This window comes from Chenopodium quinoa, unplaced genomic scaffold, assembly GCF_001683475.1.
Source record: "Chenopodium quinoa cultivar QQ74 unplaced genomic scaffold, ASM168347v1, whole genome shotgun sequence".
NCBI lineage: Eukaryota > Viridiplantae > Streptophyta > Magnoliopsida > Caryophyllales > Amaranthaceae > Chenopodium > Chenopodium quinoa.
The window spans coordinates 1,043,622-1,060,227 of record NW_018742987.1 but is presented as its reverse complement, the minus strand read 5'-3'; the positions used below and the strand labels follow the sequence as shown (position 1 = coordinate 1,060,227).

The window sequence follows — 16,606 nt, the reverse complement described above, 5'->3', positions numbered from 1 at the left end:
ATTCTAGATAAAACTTAAGAGGGTGTTAATGTGTTATACATACATGTCCTTGACCTAGTGACGTAAGGATCTCACCGCGTAAGATTGGCCACATGTTGGATCTTTGGTCTGTGATTCATTTTCTTTAGTACAGAGTACTGCATGAATGAAGAATGCTAGAGAGGGGGAAAAAGGGATAATCCTACTAATTTATGATAGGCTCAATCTCGAAATATAAATGATTAATTTCTTCAAGATGTTTCAATAAAGTGTGAGGAAGAGATTGAGAGTAGATTGATTCCATATCTGCTGCAAAGATGTGCAATAATACATGTTTAACTAAAGGAATTGCAGCTAAATAATGAAATCACAAAAAATTCCAACAACGATCTTGCTTCGGCTTCTAGACTAGCAATGCCCTAGTTTAATGAGCAAATTTCCTTCAGAACAGCACATGGAAGGCAAACAAATAAGCTAAGGAAAATGGAGTAGAGATCTGGTAACTCCACATTATGTGAAATAAACTTTTATTCTCACCAGCACAGTGATTGCAACCCTCTTAGACAATACGGCATTGGCAAGAAAGCTCCGGTCAAAAGATCCAAAACTCCGACAGTGAAACATCGAGTGATGAAAGAGCATTAAGTCGACATCACTATCAATAAGTCAGTCATATGCTGTTAGCAATCTTATCTGTCTTGATCTCCTGGCCACCCCACTTCCGCATACGGCTACTTGTTTCCTCAACCTGCACATTACATTCCTTATAAATCTAAACAGAACATTTCGAGTAGATGACAGCAGTCACTCCTTGTATTAATCAGCCACCAACTGCTACAAATAATTTTACCTAAGGTGGGTTTATTTGTTCAGATGCAAGTAAATAACCTTATAGTATGTGTACTGTTCCAGTGGCTATAATACAACACCGGAGAGCTATAATACCAGAATATTAATCAAGTTTTTATTTATCTCAGACTTCCATATAAGATACTCCACAATTCCACTTAAGATGTTAAGAGTATTTAACATGCAATGACACTTGACTAATTTTGGGGTTCGAAGTAAAAACATACAGAGATTTTCACAATATGGCCGCGTTACAAATGTTTATATATAACTGGACTTGGATCAGTATCTCATCCAACAGCAGAAGCCAAGTTTAAGGAATGTGATTAAAGAAAATCCTAGACCACATGAACCAAAAATAGCTAATCATGCAATTATGCAAATACGCAATTACTATACCAAGCATGGAAGTGTGATTTGTTAACATGTGAAAATAATAAACTTGACAAGGAATGACAATCATGAATTATGCCTATAACAGACAGTAGTTGATATAAGGACTCTGCTACAAGTTCCTGATTTGGGAGCTTCATGAAAACATTGCATATCTAATACAATTAAACCTAAAAGAGGCTACATGGAAGCATCAAGTATCCAACAATGGTAATTGAAGGGATTTTACAATGAACTAGATGCTAATATCTAGTCCATTTAAAACAGTTATCCACTAAATCTAAATGTGAAGAGCATATAATCCTTAAATGAAAGCAAATGAAAGCTTTGTCAAACTCACCTCTTTTGTCCAGTTTGTTCGGTAGAGAATGATGAGTAGAATTATCGTCTGCAGGGCAGTTCCAGCAATCATGCCCCCCCAAATGCCCTATCATCAGTGGAAAATATATCAGAAACTAACTAGCTGGGATTGCTCCGGTGAAGGAAAGGCCCATAATTGCAAAAGGAAATTTCCGTACCATTACTCCAAAATCTGCTACATAGCCAAGAATAATAGCAAGAGGTAGCCCAAAAGCATAATAGCAAGCTAAGTTTAGATTTGCAACAGTACTTTGCCATCCCCCTCCAACAGCCACTCCTACAAAAATCATAAGCATTTAATAATTGAATAAAGAAACCAATTGTTGAAGGTCAATGGTAAAAATGTGCAAGGAAATTATTGTTCAGAATTCCATCAGTGGTGTGTTGATTGAACGGAAACTCTGCTGCAAGTTCAAGGCATATAAAAGATGGTTATACATGTAAGTTTGGTACCTGAAATGACTGGCTGAATGCTGTTAAGAACCATAGTAACACCAAGAAGCCAAGCTAATCTGGAAACTGCTTGCTGCAATACCTCGCTGTCAGTGAAAATAACAGCAAAATAGTCTCTAGCAACAAGGATGACCACCATGCTCAAAAGCCCAATGACGAGAGACTGGACAACTGCAACACAGACGCTATATTTGGCTGCCCTTGGATGAAGCAATCCAAGCTCATTTGATACACGAACACTAGAATTAAGGGAGCAAAACCACTTCAGAAAGGATAAAATATTTGCAATAGCCAATCATAACATCTTAATCACTTATTTTATCGAGTAAAGTAACAACTCGAAGTACAAATAAAATTTTGTGTCTACATAGTGTCTTCTAACCAATAAATAATATTGCAGAATCCAAGTAATAAAACAAATGAATTGAAGGGATCAAAGGTCTCTAACAAAGTGCAGAATTTACCTTATAGCAGCATTTATTCCAATGAATATCATAGCTTCTATTCCGTTTATATTCATGCTGAAACAAAAATAAGTGAACCGCATTAACAACTTTAATCATGAAATATCCAACATAATACAACTGTTCATCTCCCGATAACTGTTGTGCTTCAAAGGAATGATGAAAAAAAATTGGAACTAATAATTCTATAATAAAAGGGGAAAAAAACTTATAAGTTCAGATTGGCAACATACAATGGCATGCATTGTTTCAGCAATGCAACTCACCAGATAGATAAGGACCCTACAGCAATCACGGCATTTGAAAGGTGACCGGCTAAGAGAGTTATGCTCATCATATACCAGATTTCAAGGCAAAGCATAACAGCAGAGGCAATTGAAAGCCTAACAAAGGCCCATATCTCCTTGAAAGCCGCCCATGAAAACCCTGACCAAGAATCCTTGCACCAACCAAAAACATAAACTAATTGGGCTATTGCAACCAACCAGCTTGTGAAGTTAAAAGCTGCTGCAGCCCCTAGTAGACCCCAGCCAAATACAGAAATGAAAAGCCAGAGAAGCACCACATGCTCAATTAGAGCCAAAAACCCAATCCAAGCCAGTACATCAACCTTGCTCTGGGCTTGTAGGAATTTCTGAGTAGGAAAATTGATAGCCAGAGAGAATAGCTGTGGTATGGTGAGAAGGGTGAACTTTCCGGCAAGAACAGCTATATCATGGTCCTGTCCTAGAAGCTTTAATAATGGTGCAGCGAAGATGTATATAGGTAACAGTACAAGACAGCTCATCAACAGGATAATCCAAGAGCGTTGCATGTAAATTCCAAGCATAAAAACTTGTCCGGCACCAAAAGCTTGGCCACACAATGTCTCAAGTGCGCTCCCCATACCAAGCTACAATATTCAACAACAATATTAGATCCCTTAAAATCTCAAAAGATAAAATTCTAGAAAAATTACGTAACATATCCGGTCCTCAAGTAAGGAAAGAAATTTGACAAAGATAAAAGAAACTTAGATATGAAATATTATACTCTGTACGCCCCTAGTGTTTGTTAGGTGCAAGTAATAACTGAAGATTTCAGGGGATGTGGCAAGTGGTAACATTTCGATGAGGAATAAAAAATGTCTGACCTTTATAACCTTCTCAAGTTGTTTCCATAACCGATTTGGTAAGCATGCTTATAACTTGCCATATACCCCATTTAAGATGTAATAGTATATTCTATAACATATAACTAGATGGCCCATCAGTGCCATGCAGCTCAAAGTCAGCCCTAATTAATGTCTGTTATATGAACATGTACTTAATCCAAATCCAGGGTTAAGTATCGGTACCCATGTTGGAGAGGTATAAATGTTCACTGTCTTAACATGGTAATTTGAGATTATATTGAAGAATCAAAATAACAGTTTTGGGTGTATTCCATGATCAGTTGCACTTAGTACTTTTAGTCATATATCCTATAACAGTCTGAAACAAAATATAGTACTCAAAAGTTCCTCAAACTGAATGTCTACAACAGAGAGAATGAAATCAACCAAGGGCATAATGATTTGCCATTAGTTAACTACAACTTAGTTGCAGCATTGCAGCAGGACAACAAAAGGGTATATACTAGACATTGAAATGTGCTCAGACTGCTTATAATATGGGTCAACCAAAATGGTCTCTCTCAATAAATTTTCCGAAGACATTAATAGCACTGCACTTCCAAATAAAAAATATAGTCTAGAAAAACCATATTTCCATGTTTAGTACTACTCCACAAGTTTTTCCACTCTACTTTAGACTCTAACGTTGGATCCCACACCCAACTATCCACCGGGCCACTATCTTCTTCTAGATATTTCACTATCTTCAAACTTCATGCAAAATAGAGACAATAACTGCATCAAGAAATTGAATTTATATGCTCTTTGACATTAAGAAACTAAGACATATGGACACTGTCAAAATTAACAATGCAGTAGAAATATACCCCAAGTATAAAATTATGGTATGCAGCCATAAATAACCTAGTTCATCTAAATATGAAAATGGACACACTCAAAACCATGGACCACATTCATGTACCAGAGACAGATGCTTATTTACTCAAACCCATCCCTGTTTGGCCACTAATTTGTGGACCAAACAACCATTTCAAATTTACAAAAAATTCCAAGGCTGGCAAAAGAAAAATTACACAAACCAATAATCCTAACATCGCAGAGCTTATACCAATACAAGAAAACACTATTTTGTTTATACTTATTAGTGACTAAAGTTATTTATACTACAAAAGCAATGGTCCTTTAGCTGCTATGATTTATACTAGCAAACAACTTGTAGTTAGACAAAATTAATAAGTCAACCCAAGGAAACTCACGGAGGGGGTGCCAAAATGTACTTTGTATTTTATATAATAGGATAAATTTGTCAAAACTTCCAGATATCATAAAGTAAACTATGATTTACTAGAAACAATGCCCTGGTACTGGCAGTAAAGTGGACAAAATTTAAAGTTTCCTTCAATAACATAACTTCAACTATGGATGATAATATAATTAAGAGTAAAATAGTGGTTACAGTGTAATAAAAGTTGATTAATTCTTCATCTGTTTCAATTTACAAGACACTGAGCATTTTCGAGGGAAAACACTGATAATGGTTCATAACGAATTTGCTCTTTAGTATGCATATGTTGATGGTAGTATTAGAAATTGATATAAAGTATAAAATAACTTTCAATTTGAATCAAAGAGAATTAGAGGTCAGATTCTAATAACATATAGGCACATAGCAATTGTGTGGACTTAGAAAAAACAAAGAAAGTAATACTGAAATACGTAGTACTGTATTTATAAGTCAAATCTCATACTTTATACAAAGTACAAGATAAAAGGAGTACTTTTCATTTCTTATCACTTAATCACACTATTGCACCCCAATGTCAATGAAGGTACCTTCTAATAATCTAAATCATAGATAACGATACCTTAAACACGAAGGCAAATAACAAAGAACAATTAAGACTATGACTTTTACACCTTATATAATTTCATAGGGACCCATGAAGATTGTAAAAATAGCATAACAACCCTTACCAACTATAAGAGTACAACATCAGCTAGTAGTTGTTTCTATAAAATTAATCGATAACTAATTATAGCAACCATTCGATATCAACAACTAATTCCATATTAATCAAGTAATCATTAATTCATCAACACGATGACAAAAACTAATTAAATGCTGATTTATTTTATACAGTACACAGTAAATAAAACACTTAAGGGAGCCCCAGTTTATCTAATAGTAATTCCGTAAATAAATCGATATAACATCCTAGTCATCATGTCGTTTCTGGAAATAAATCAACATTATTAGGGTCCACATTTGATAAAAGTTTTTGTTTTATTTACAAAAATATCACTAGATAAACGTTTTTCGATTTATCAGGAAGATAAACTTGTATTTTCTGATCTTAAAGTAATCATTTTCGATTCCTTATTATTTTTTACGGATCTTTAAGACATTCTATACATCAAAATGGCAAACTTCGAGTACTACGTACTATAATGAGAAAATTGCCTTAAATACCAGACACATATAGACATTATTCTCCAAACAATAAATTGCTAGAATACTATTAGGGGTCGTCATTTGGCTAAGAAATACTCCGTAGTATGGTTTTGAAATCATGAATGAAATCGGGGTAATATAACTTAGACTCTCTATCTTTAAATATCACAGGTCCCTCCGTCTCATTTTATTTGACATAAAGTCACCTTTAAATTTTTGGTTGAAAAAAATTGATGAGGGAAAAGTAGCGCAACCAAAAGTATTACCGAGCAAACTTAAAGTCACGAGTTAAAAAGGAAATCGGGACAAACAAGACATAATATGAGTACGAATTTAAAATTTACAAAAATTTTGGAAATAAGTAAAATGGCTAGAGTTTCCTCTCAATTCCAAAAGATCTTGAAATCCATTTTTAAATGTCGTCCAAGTGACTCAAAAAATAAATAAATAAATAAAATAAAAACACATTTACGAGTTTAATTTTGTCAATCAACAACACATGGTATACGTGTTAGCGGTGTTCCCTTACCAAACTCATACCTCATACCAAAATTCCACGAACCAAAACCCTTACAATTACAATTACACTTACACCATAACACCCTAACCACTCATTATCAGTTTATCACACAACAACATGCAATCAATCAATTAAATTTCTGAAAACGAAAAAGAAGAGAAAAGATAGGAGTAAAAACCAGAAATCCGAAGGAGAAAGTCCCGATAACAGAGAGAGAAATGGAGATAGCAGAAAGCTCAAGGTCTCCAATATGTCCAACGAATATATTAGTGAGCGAATTAGTACCAAACTGACATAGTATATTAAACACCAATGGACCACCAATTTTCCAGAGTTTCACCGATTCCGACCAGTACACCGACGTGGCATCCTTGAAACTCGTAATCGGCGGATAATCACCTTCTTCTCCGGGAACATTTACGGCGGCGATAAGCGGCTCCGACGTATCAACGCCGTTTAACAATGGTGCATCCATTGTTGGAGTATTATGTTTCTCTCTCCTGTTTTGATTTTTGGGAGAGTTTCTCTCTCTAAAAAATCAAGTGAGAAATGTGATGTGTAGAGTTGGTTGTGTTGAGAGCGGAAAAAGGTGAATAAATAGAGAAGGCAAAATGAGCGCCTAAAGAAGCTGGTGTATCGTTGGGAGGATTTTAGGGCGGGTAGTTAGAGGCTTTGGTTTATACTTTGTCACGTGGATTCTTGTTATTTACATATAAAAATAATCTAATGTTTTGTGGATTGGGATAGGGAGAACTCGTATTCGATCTCTCGTTACAATAATTGAGAGCAGAGTGGAACATAATCACTCATAACTGATCTCTAAATTCATATTAGCCCAAAAAGTAAACCGGATGAAACACCAAAAAAAAATCTATTGTACTGTTGTACATGTTATTGTTGTAGTGTGATATTGTGACTTGAATTTTCATTATTATTGATTGTCAAATCTATTGTGTCGTATTTATTTATTGCTCTTTATAATTAATGTCACATAATTGATGTGGCGAAATAAAGGACGAGGTGGGTATTTGCTCATTTTAATGCTTCTTCTCATTTTTGAGGAATTGAGGGTCAGACCGTGAGAGCGTAACATTTTGTTCTATAAACAAGTGTACAAGTAATTTTTAATTTGAATGTGTTTTTTATGGAGTTTCAGTCCAGCTCCATTCAGTTCAGTTCTAATTAGTTCAGTTCACTTCAATTTAGTTTCTAATTTCCTTTTTTTGTAAATTATTCAATTTAATTCAATACCTAATTTCCTTCTCTCGTAAAATATTCAGTTGAGTCCAGTTCAGTTCAGTAAATCAGAACAGGCCATTACTCGTGAATTGTTAATAAATTCTCAACTTCACACTAAAAAAGGAGTATAAATGCTTATATACAACGAGCGCCCCGGAGCGTTAGATAAGGATAAATTATATTGGTTGAAATGGTATCAAGTTAGGAATTCATGACAAAATCACGCGTCGTTCGGTGTAATTAATGTTAATTTTACTCTACTATTTTCACTTTAATTCTCTTATCTAACGCCTCGGAGGCGCTCATTAGCTTTTGCCATATAACATTACCCTTTTATTTATGGATAGTAATTATTATGGGTAAATTGTTTTTAGATATGTATTAAACTATTAATATGAAATTTCATAATACTAACATGTAATTATACTTCGTATATATAAATGGTCAAATTTATACATTGGCACGTATGTTTGTTAATGTAGTTGCGAGTATTTATTTTTTATTTTCTTTTAGGTATTGTTAATATATTTTTAGTAATTTAGTGCGCTATGGAGTACATGCCCTATATGGCATGGCATAATTACTCGGGACTAGAGGTATCAGATAAAGTAATGAAATTGCATCTTTATTTCAGAAATTACGAGTTGAAGTGGATGTTATGATCGGAGTCTTCGGAGATTCTTATGAATTTTGGTTTACATTATTGGAATAGTAACTAAGAGTATTAGAGGATTGATAGATACAATTATATAAGACAAGTTATAATGGTAATTAATTCTTTGAATGTAGCTGCGCTTAGTCTGAAAATTTTAAGGTGCAGGCGGCTGTACCTTGCTTAGTACAGTCAAAAAATGCAAAAAGAACATGTAACTTTTTTGTAAAGAGCATATAATTATTTTGTAAAGAACATATAGTTGTTTTGTTACGAACATCCAATTTTATATATTTTTTTCATATCTAAAGAACATTTGTGATATTAATAAAAAAAATGATAATATTAAATAAACTTTATCTATATATAAGCACCCTAATTTGAAGATAAAATTTAATAAACTTTTCACATTAAGCAATGATCAATATGTTGCAAATAAAGTACATTACACTGATTGATCAATGAACATAAAGTCATAAACATATGTTCTTTTTATTTTTATTTTTTTTGTGCAAATATGTTCTTTTTACTCTAGGTATATGTTCATTACATTTTGATAGTATGTTATTTTTACTTCAGGTATATGTTCATTACATTTTAATAGTATAATCTTTTCACTATAACTTTATGTTCGTTACTTTTATATATCTTGTTCTTTCCTACAAAACGATTGTACGTTGCACCGTACAGGCGCCTGTAGGAACCAACTATTACGCTTAGTCATCAAAAATAAAATTTGTTACACATGGCCAATGGCATATAACAAATTGCAATTAATCTATCATCATCATTTCTTATCAACTGCCAATGGCCAATACAAACTTAATTTCTTTTATGTATATCCAAAAAGATTGGTCTTACTATGTGATGATCGCTTATAAAATAATAAATTAATCTATTATATCATTAACTGAATAACCTTATAATGCTAATGAAATAATTTTATATCATTAACGAAATAATCCCATTCATACAAGTGATTTAGGTCCTGTGCTTTTGTATTTTTGGACAGAGCAAAACTGAACATGAGTCAAAAAAGCAAAGTAGGGCAAATTTCAACTGAGCATAACAACTCAAAAAAAAAATCTTACTTCCTCCCTTAATATTCATTTTTATTATAAAAGCAAATATAGTAAATTTGTAAGTGTGACAAAATGTGGGAGGTAAGATGATCACAGAGGACTGCTAAAAGTAAAAATAATTCGAGTTTTTTAAAACATTCAAAAATGAAATATGAGTTGTACATTTTATTTTATTCTTTTGTTGAAAAAAACCAATTTTTTTTTTTTTAATGTGTTTCGAAACCGAATTGATCTCAGGATCTTCTAAATCCGAGTAAGAAATTCTAACCATTTAAGTTATCCCTTACTATAAAAGAACCAGATATTATGATACTAAGAGAATATATACACAAATACTTGTGGACTTTAGAGCATAGATTGAGATATATTCAACATGAATATTGCAAAAGTTGCATCAATGATCTAATGTTATGTCTGAACATAATTGCAAACGAGAATTTTAGAGTTTTTACTCAATAGTCAATACTTAATTCTGCAAATAATTCTGACTTTTTTCAGATTAGGAGAGTTTCTTTTTCTATAGGTAATAAGAATGGAATTATGCCAGATTTTATTTACAAATAAAAAAACATTTCCCATTAATTGTGTTGCTTTCAATCCCCAAATTCTGCCCAATTAGGCAAAAGTATATCATCCCTTGATAGTTTAATTTACCTGATTTTATAATATTTGCCTCCTTATATAGTCATTTTTATCATATGTTAATATGTACTCCGTAAAAGGAAAGATAAAGTGAGGGAAATTTTTTTACCAGTGGATAACATATGTCATCATGGTTTCGCTTTTAGTGTTCACAAGTTTTTTTTTTTTTTACAAGCAGTGTTAAGTTATTGATTGATGTACTTTAAGTCTTCTCATTGTAAACTTTTTTAATTAGAAGCCATTTTAATTGCCCATGTTTTATTTTAACTAATGTGGAAAAATTTCACACTACACAATTAAGAATCACAGAATACCTTTTTTAAAAAAAAAAAATCGAAAATTAGCTACAAAACATCCATAATTATTTTTATTAGACATTGTTGCAAGAACTGAAGAACATGACATGATGAATAGCTAATGAAACCAAGAGAGTGTCGTATGATCAGATTCAATGAAATCAACACTATAACAATATTACAAATTACCTTACCTTTAAAGTTTGCAATTTTCTTGGGACAATGACCTCTGTTATCACGAGGTTTACAATATTACATCAATAACTTACGTATTATCAGTTGTAATTTTGTAAACTTGTAAATTAAACTTGTGACTAACAGTTCAGAAATTTTGTATCATTACTCTTTAAGAAAAAGTTTTACCGAAATTATTTGGGTTTCAAACTTATTGGCAAGAATGATGTACTACGTAATATATTTAAGGAGTACAGGAATAACAAGCTGCTCAAGAACAAGATTTTACTTAATAAGAAACATATTTTAATAGTCGTATATGAATATGACTAACTTGTTTAATTAGATTAGATGAAACATGGACAATACTGATAGAGTATAAAACATAATTTTATGTCTCAACCAAACTTTTAGATTGATTGGGCCTTTGACAATATCTCCCTCAAAAGAAAAAAAGAAAAAAATACGGGCAATATCAAAATCAAGTATGCTAACATTTTAGTTATAAATTAAATGAGTTAGATGGGTTCGAAAAAGAAAAAAAAAAGAATAATACACAGTAAAAATTTCTCCCCTTTCCAAAATCCTAGCCTTCATTGTTGAAGTTTGAAGGGCTTCCATTGATTTTAACAGGTAGCTAAAAAGCTCCAATCATTGATTTTTTTATAAAAAATTTAGGTTTATAATAATTTTTCCTTCTTTTGGGAGGAAACTTTCTCCCTCAAAAGAAAGAAATTATGATCTAATTCGAAAGACAAGGGTTTTTCGACCTTCTACGAAAGACAAGGTTTATCTCCTCTTTTCAGGGAAGAAATATAACATTACCCATTACAGAATTGATTTTTTTAAAACAAAGACACCTTTTTTGGGCCTTTTCTATAAACAGTCCAAAGACAATAAATTCATTTTGGCCTTTTGGGCCTTTCTTGATATCTGAAACAGATCCAGACATTAAAATATTATGGGCCTTTTCTATTATCTTTAATAAATCCAGACAAGAAACAAAGAATTTATGTCAATACTCTTTTCAATGTTTTCATATGATGAAAATGAAAATATGGGGTACTACAGAAAAAACTATAAGTTAAACCATGAGCAATGTGTGGTTCCTACAGGCGTGGGTATCTTGTATTGTACAGCCATTTCGCGAAAAGAACATATTACACATATGTAAAGAACATATCGTTCTAATGAAAAGAACATACTATTAAAAAGTAAAGAACATATCGTTGTAATGTATTAAAAAGTAATGAACATATATTATCTAAATAAAAAGAACATATTTATATTAAAAAAGAGTGAAGAACATATGTTTATGTTCTTTAATTGTCAGTGTAATGTACTTTTATTTGTGATATAATGTTAATTACTTATTGTGAAATGTTTTTTTTTTTTAAATTATGGTGAATATACATAAATAATGTTCATTACATAATATTGTCATGTTCTTTATAAATATTACAGATGTTCTTTAGATGTATAAAAAAACATAAAATTGAATGTTCTTTACAAAACAATTATATGTTCTTTACAAAACAACTTTATGTTCGTTAAAAATCTACTACATGTTCTTTCCGCGTTTTTTGTCTGTACCTTGCTAGGTACAGGCTGCTGTACTTTAAAATTTTCATGAAAAGTGTCGCAGAAAAATGTATCATTTAAAATAAATATTCTACTACGTGCTTCATATATTCTTCTTTCTCAAAGTTTGTAAGGTTCCTTTTTAGTTGACACGTTTCTTTAGTCACGTTTGTCAATGCACAACCTCAATCGTTAATATCTTTAATTACCGAAAAGCAAAAATTATAAAAAGTTGATATCTTGAAAATATATCTCGCGACGAATCTAACAAGACTCCACATGATTATATTTTAAATTACATATAAATCATAGAACACGGTCAAAGAAAGGTGTATGAATAATGTTAAAGTCAAAACATATCAACGAAAAAAAAAACAGGGGTAGTAGATTTAGAGTGTGAATCAATGAGGTAGTATATGTATTGTTGGGCTTACAAATTTAACATAGATTGTGTGAAACCATGCAGTGGCTATCCAAAGTGACCCGATGGGCCAATTTATTGGAATACCCAGGCCCAAATCATTCATAAGCACACTTTAAGGTTCTTTTTATTTTACAGCCTTAATGAAAGAAACTGACTTAAACCTCAAGTGTCCCCAAAAAAGAGCCCAATCTAAACCACTTTAATTTTTTTGAGAAAAATCTAAACCACTTTATAGTATACAGGAAAAAATAATTTTACAAATCTAGCCTTTATACTACCGAGTACTTTGTATCATTTAAATTGGTTACTCCATAGAATTCACTATATCTTTTGAAATAAAAACAGTCATTGAAACCTCATCGGATAATGTGAGTATAAATTAGCTATAGATTGTAATGAGAATTTAATTGGTTAAATGAAGATACTCAATATTGAGGATGAAGACACATTATCATTTACTACTCTGTTTTGTATTATTTGCATAATTTGACACATGGTGCAAGAATGTCTAATCGTTGCAAATAATATGAAACGGAGCTAATATATGAATTATATCTATTACCCGTACCAAACATTATACATGGTGCAAGAATTATGATTTAAGAATTATTTATTTCTATAATTTTTGTAAAATAAAACACTCATCTATTTTAATCTCTATCGAAAAATTAATGTCATTATACCATTTATACCTTGGACCAATATTGTAAAGCCATCTTGATAACAAGAATTATTCCATAATAAAAACTTAATTAAATTGGAGAATGCAGCTTTTCAGCAAACCAATCAAATAGTATAAAATCTTAAGATGATATTATGAATATTGAAGTACATAGTTTGCCTCATAAATCGTTCATGTGGTACAATGATTAGATCTATTCAAAATGGTCATCACAAAATAAAAAAAGTAAAAAATAGAAATGTTATAATTATGAATTTCCATATAATTATAATCATATACTACGAAATAATTAAATTGTTCTTGATATAGTAATATGGTACTACTCTTCTAGGACTAATAGTCTAATACTATAAGAAGTGTTAATTTGAACTTTGAAATTATGCTCTCTCTTTCTCATGATACCCTAGTGATAATAAAATCGACAAGCCGCATACAAACCCCATGACCTTTATAGCTTTATAAAAAAATACCATTAATAATTTAAAATATCTAAAGAGGTCTTTTTATATCTTTGTATTATTTTATTATATAACGCACCAATGATCCATCATGTCCAATTATAAGTCATGGGTATCTCACTAGATTATGCTTGCTTTTTAAAAAAAAAAAAAAAAAAAATTGAAAAATACATAAATAAAAATTAGATGGGTGAAAATATTGGATTATGCTCTTTTACAATAAATACGTCAATCATATGATACAATTGCAATGAAATCTATACATTGTGGTTCGACTGCTTTTTGTGCCCATTACAGCTGGCGCATGCATTATGACTAGGCCATTAGGGTTATGGTTAGCCTAGTTGACTTAAGAGGTACTTAGCTCAATTCAATATACTACGTAGTGAGACATTTGATACATCGACTCGAAATGCTTGTGAACATAATACGTATTAATTGGTCCGGAACAATCAGAAAAATTAATATAAGAATGTGTTTTTTTAATTGAGTGTTTTCTTCACAAATTTTCATTTATAGTTACAGTGAAATGCAATATATGAATGATATAGCATTATCATAGACATTAACATGAATTTCCCCTTACGAATTTACATTTAATTCATTCGCATCACCTTAGCTTATTACAAACCGTCAAACAAGGCGTGAAATTTTACTTGACACTTCACCATTCCAATTATTGTAAATACAAACTAGAATAATTAATCGTCTACTAAACAATAACTGGTTTATTAAATAGAATTAGAATGGTTTTGATTAGTTGTTAATTTGGTGAAGGATATACGAACTCTTTTCATTTGGTACGTAAGTAGTAACCGTAATAGAAAGTACACCGTAGCTTTTAACACTTTAGCATCCAAGTTGCTATAACATCACAAATTTTATCTGTGAACATGATTCGTTTATCAAAAAAGACGACCCACATTCATCAATTTTTTTAAGATATTTGTGGATGCTATTTCAACCAACACAATATTCTGCCTATAATTGTTTTGACCCTTCTAGTGATGCCAATTAAAATTGCTTAGGAAATAAGAACTAATTCGACATTATTTACAAAATTATCCGAGTATCAACTATATTCTTATCATCAAGCAGTTTGTTACTTTACATCGGATGTTTAACTTAACTATATTTATGATAATCTAAAAAATTTTGTCTAAACTTTTCTCTTTTGAATTATGAAAAATGGTGTACTTATTTAATTCGAACATATTATTTTCTAAACTTATTGTAACGCGTACGTGTTTTTGTGTCTAAACCTTTTTTATGCTAGCTTATTTTCTACAAAGTATAAACTTAATTAATCTAAATGGAAATAGATTGTGAATTATTAAGGATGAAAATAGACCGACGCAAATCTCATCTTATCCGTACATCACTAATTCACTACCAAATCTGCCTTAAATTCTAAAAATAAACTTTTGGCCCGTATTAATTAATTAAAAGATCAATGCGATATTAATCATTAAAAAAACTAATAATTTAATAAGGTTAATACTCCGTGTTGCAAATTTAATTTGCAAGGTTCATAGAAGGATCATATATAATACGAGTATAAGCTGGAAATAAAAGAAGCTGTTTAGATGTGACCCTTCATGAAACATTATACATGTAATAATAATGATTTTATGGCCCTTTCTTTCCGTCAACCAGTAGTTGTTATTAATTTTTTATTTTTTGGATTTCATAAAGCAATTACTATATCATGATCAGCCATGCTAGTGAGCCACCAACTTACCAAAATATTAATGCATATTATTACCACTCAAATTATTTTCTTTCTAATGTAGTAGTAGTATTATACCAGTATTGTACTGAGTACGTGCTTTTCATTTAATACATATTTTATCATTAATTAAAAAAAAATTATTTCAGCGGACAGAGCAAAGTTGGGATTAGTATAAAAAAAATAGATAAAAGTTGGGCAAACAGGGTACATATAAAGTAGGGGTTGATAAAAAATAAACGAAAGTTAGGATTATTTTTAGCGGACTGAGCAAAGTTGGACAATATATAGTACAGATTATAACACGAAATCTACATGCATGTGCAATACGTAGCACAACTATATATAATTTGTGTTTCTACTTCTACTGAATTTTTATTTTTCTCTTCTAGGTGCGTATCCTTTGACTTCTATGCAGAGAGTAGTATACATTATACGAGTACAAGTATTAGTTTATTGTTTTAGTCCTTTAGATGACAACGATTGTGATTAGGGAAGATTTTGTAAACAAATTAAACGCGGTACACATACACTCTTTTTCCAATTTATTTAATTAACATAGTGTAAGTAGTAAAATAATATGTATTTCATTTGTTTTATACAGTCTAAATTAAATATGCTTCATCAAAATGTTGGGTGCAAAACTTGTTCAATGATCTCGTCTTTTTAATAATTTCCACAATCAAGAACTTTGATATTCTTGATGTTAGAATCAATGTCTTCTTGTAAAAGTATAAGATTTTGTTATCTTTCTTAGAATCTTGTCTTGACTTTAAGATAACCCATTAATTTATATTAAAGCTACTAATTAAATCATGTAAAATAAGATGAATGTTGATAATGAGTGATGCATTGTTTACGGTAGTGGAGCCCTAATAAATATTAACACCCTAAGGGGTAAAAAACGTCTAATAATTACGGAGTACAACATAATACTTGTATATAATTGATTCTAGTAACTCCATAATTTTTTATAAGTTTGAAATCTCTTACAAGTTAATCCGTTTCAGATTAGTAGGCTAAAAGAGGATCATACCCTAAAAAAGCTCATAGTGATAATTGA

At 31.2% G+C, this 16,606-nt stretch overlaps 1 protein-coding gene across 1 annotated transcript; it reads right to left on the bottom strand.

Moving 5' to 3' along the window:
- Positions 1-199: 199 nt before the first annotated feature.
- LOC110729613 (protein DETOXIFICATION 35-like) lies at positions 200-7,214 on the bottom strand. The gene is made up of 7 exons (XM_021909364.1): positions 6,763-7,214; positions 2,765-3,390; positions 2,499-2,555; positions 2,035-2,273; positions 1,740-1,858; positions 1,562-1,648; positions 200-727 (listed from the first exon to the last, which is right to left on the bottom strand). The coding sequence occupies exons 1-7, from the start codon at positions 7,057-7,059 to the stop codon at positions 650-652; spliced, it is 1,503 nt and encodes a 500-aa protein (XP_021765056.1). The 5' UTR covers positions 7,060-7,214; the 3' UTR covers positions 200-649.
- Between the last annotated feature and the right edge of the window lie 9,392 nt (positions 7,215-16,606).